Below are 3484 nucleotides of genomic sequence, written 5' to 3'. Positions count from 1 at the left end.
GGCTTGCCGACCTGAAAATATATAAAAAAATTACTTATTGCACCTCCGGGTTTTAACTGGTGTCCAAAATGGATACAAATTGCATTAACTAAAAAAACATTATTAACTTTACTAAAAATAAAATTAAGTCACATGTGACGTGTTGGTATTATGTATGTTGAATAATAAAAAAGATATTTTGGGAGCCTATATTTAAGGCTAGGTCTTACTAGGTCTAGGTTGACTAGGTGTAGGTCTAGATTGAATAGGTCTTAGTCAACCACGCTGGCCCACTGCGGGTTGACTTCACAGATATCTTTGGATTTCTTCTACAGTTGTGTAGGCATCGCGTTTTCTTTCACCGTAAGAATTATATGAAATTCAAATATCGAAAATCACATTGGGATATAACGGGATTCGAACCCAAGATCTGTAGATTATAGTCAAGAGCTTAAACCCATAAGCCATTATTATTTTGATAGGAAATAATGCATGATGGTAAAGTAAGGGCAAATTCTAAAAATCTTTCTATCTACCTTCTGAAAACTTATTTTGTCATACAGTTATAAGAGCTGAATTCGTAACATTGGACACAAGCAATGAGAAACAAACTTTGTTATTGTCAATTTAAAATGAGCTTGGATTTTTTTCCATATTCTATGTTGTAATAAACAATTTAATTTTATTAATATTTATTTACAAATATAAATATGTTAACTTACTTGGTTACAACGAGCGATCATAGTTTTCTGTGCGAGGAACACTTTCTCCGGAGGGATTTCTATGCCAAGATCTCCACGGGCAACCATAATACCGTCAGATGCCTGCAAAATACAAACACTGTAAAACTAAATAAATAACATTTATTCCTAAAACAATAGATAACTGTTTTAGAAGAATTATTCCTTAAAAAGCACACATTTTATCATGATTCATATTTTTTTAAATAATACACAAATCTTACTAATTCTTACTAATATTATAAATGCGAAAGTTTAGATGGATGGATGGATGTTTGTTAGAGTTTGCAGCCCAAACGGCTGAACGGATCACCATAAAATTTGGCATAGATGTAGAAGATAGTATGAAAAAACACATAGGCTACTTATTTTTGTTTTTTTAATTCCAAGCGGACGGAGTCGCGGGCAAAAGCTAGTCTAAAATAAAACCTAACTAATTGATGTCAAAATGAAATTTTATACCTTTGAGAAAAGCTATTTTTTTAATTAAATTGTCCAATATAGATGGAATTTGATGTAAAAAATGTAACAATATACTACAGAATAGCATGCATTACAACCACCGAAAGTGACCTAAAAAGACCACTATTATGCAATGGATCGTTTTAGGATCTGTTGATAAGATTGCAGTTAAAGCTTTGAGAATAAATATAAAAAAGCTAGTATATCAATATAGGTCATAGCGAGGATGCAATTTTACAATGATTGTGAATATCACAGATTGTGCAGATTGCCTACATCCTGCTGCTGAGTTACAAATTGGGTAACATGCAAAATTGTAACTAGCTTTTACTGGTATTAGATACGAGATTCAAAAGAACAGATGATCAGAAGAACAGAGATCTTTGGTTAGATTTACTCCTATAGTCAAAAAGACATATTTTTTAAGTTTTATCTTATAAACACTAAAATTAGATAAACAAAGGAATCAATTCCATACATGGTGGCTAATATAATAAACTTTTTCAATTATTTAATAATACAGAATAAGGTAACTAATGTTAAATAGCTGTGTTGCCAAAAAAAAATTGTAATGTGTACATGATGTATAAGAGAGAGAGAGGTGTGTCAAGATCGAGCCAAATGTTGGTGTCTGCCTGCCCCTCTAGGTGATTGGTGTAAGTTGTATACTAACTGCAATGATCTCGTCGAGGTTAACCATGCCCTGGTGGTTCTCAATCTTGGAGATAATCTTGATGTTCTTGCCCTTCTCCCCGAGGATGCCGCGGATCTCCGTCAGCGCGGCGCCGTTGCGGATGAACGACGCAAAGATCATATCCACCTGATATTGTTAAGGGACACCCTTAGTGTAGATTTGACATATTTAATCTATCGAAGAATTGGGTAATACTTAAAGCTGAATACTAAAAGGAATCTTGAAAACAGCGCTTAGTACTGGCCTACAATCAATAAAACGTCAAAATGATAATAATAACTAATTGCAGTTTAAGTGTGGCCTTTAAGTAATCGTTTAAGTAAATGTAACCGACAATTTCTTAAATGTCGTTTCAGAATTCGACCGTTACTTTTTTATTTTCGGTAAAAACGACGAATATTAAGAATTGTTGTTAATCTGAAAAATTTTGAGAATTTTTTAACTACACCAAGAAAGGATTGAACTAAGACGATTTAAGATCTTTTTCCACTAAAATATGCGACCATAAACGAAATGTTTACGTAACAGTCATGGTAACGTAATCTTTAGCAAATATCGGATATAAACAACATAATATAGCAAATAGAAGGTCGCGTTATCACGTGTGAAATGATAAGAAGCACGTGGTTACGCGACCAGATGGTCATTGCTAACCATTTACTAGTTCGTAAATTATATCGAAGTGTTAGACGAAAATCTCTTTTTACTAAAGATTTTTTTTTATTGAATTAGACCACTGATATAAACCCCAGGAATTAAAAATCGAAAATATAATGAATATTGCATAATTAAAACAAAATGTTTTAGTAATTTGCTTGATATTCGACAACGAGAATAATCAAACACGGCATATAAATGCAGAATTAATAGCATATAATATAAATGCAAAAGAAATGGATGGATGTTTGCTAGAGTTTGCTTAAACGGATTGCAATAAAATTTGATATGGTTAAAGAGGACAGTCTGGAAGAACACATAGGCTACTCATTTTTTTTAATTCCACGCGGATAGTGGCGGGTAAAGCTAGTTTTAATACTTACACCCTGTTCCACACCGAAGAGGAGATCAGACTTATCTTTTTCAGACACAGCGGGCAAGTCGACAGGTAGACCGGGCAGGTTCACACCCTTTCTAGATCCAAGCATACCTTAACAAACAAAAATTTGCTTATTCCCTTCCAATTAGTGTTTTTCGAAGTGAAGCCCGAAAGAAACAGTGGTAGAGAAATTCCCGAGTTTAAAAGGTTAGCATTGTATGGGCATATTACAAGGAGAATTTTATATATGAGGTCAAAAGATAGAGGTAGACCAAGAAATAGATGGAGTGCGTGAAAGGTGATAAGACCAAGGGAGTGGTAACATGACGGATGAAAGAGTTATTTGGAGGAGGAAATCCCGCCGACCCTATAAGGTAGGAAAGAAGATGGTAAATAAATTGTACTTACCTCCATTTTCAATGGTGCAGACGAGAGTATCAGCAGTAGATGATTCACAGATAATCGAGATGAGTCCATCATCAATAAAGATCCTGTTCCCAGGCTTTACAACACCGGTGATGTTCTTATAGTCCACGTAGATCATCGCTGCGTTTCCTTTCTCTTGGTATGCTG

At 34.2% G+C, this 3484-nt stretch overlaps 1 protein-coding gene across 1 annotated transcript in view; it reads right to left on the bottom strand.

Annotated features, from left to right (window-relative positions):
* LOC106103515 (pyruvate kinase-like) overlaps positions 1-3484 on the bottom strand; it is a gene marked incomplete at its 5' end in the record, with an annotated part of 5576 nt that extends 2092 nt beyond the window's left edge. Inside the window, 5 exon segments of the mRNA XM_013283294.1 lie at positions 8-11; positions 702-803; positions 1855-2001; positions 2916-3022; positions 3320-3484. Coding sequence (XP_013138748.1) covers positions 8-11; positions 702-803; positions 1855-2001; positions 2916-3022; positions 3320-3455 — 496 coding nt within the window.

The sequence above is a fragment of the Papilio polytes genome, unplaced genomic scaffold (genome assembly GCF_000836215.1).
Source record: "Papilio polytes unplaced genomic scaffold, Ppol_1.0 DF823731.1, whole genome shotgun sequence".
NCBI classification, from domain to species: domain Eukaryota; kingdom Metazoa; phylum Arthropoda; class Insecta; order Lepidoptera; family Papilionidae; genus Papilio; species Papilio polytes.
The sequence above is the reverse complement of the archived record's forward strand: the minus strand, read 5'-3'. Positions and strand labels throughout refer to the sequence as shown.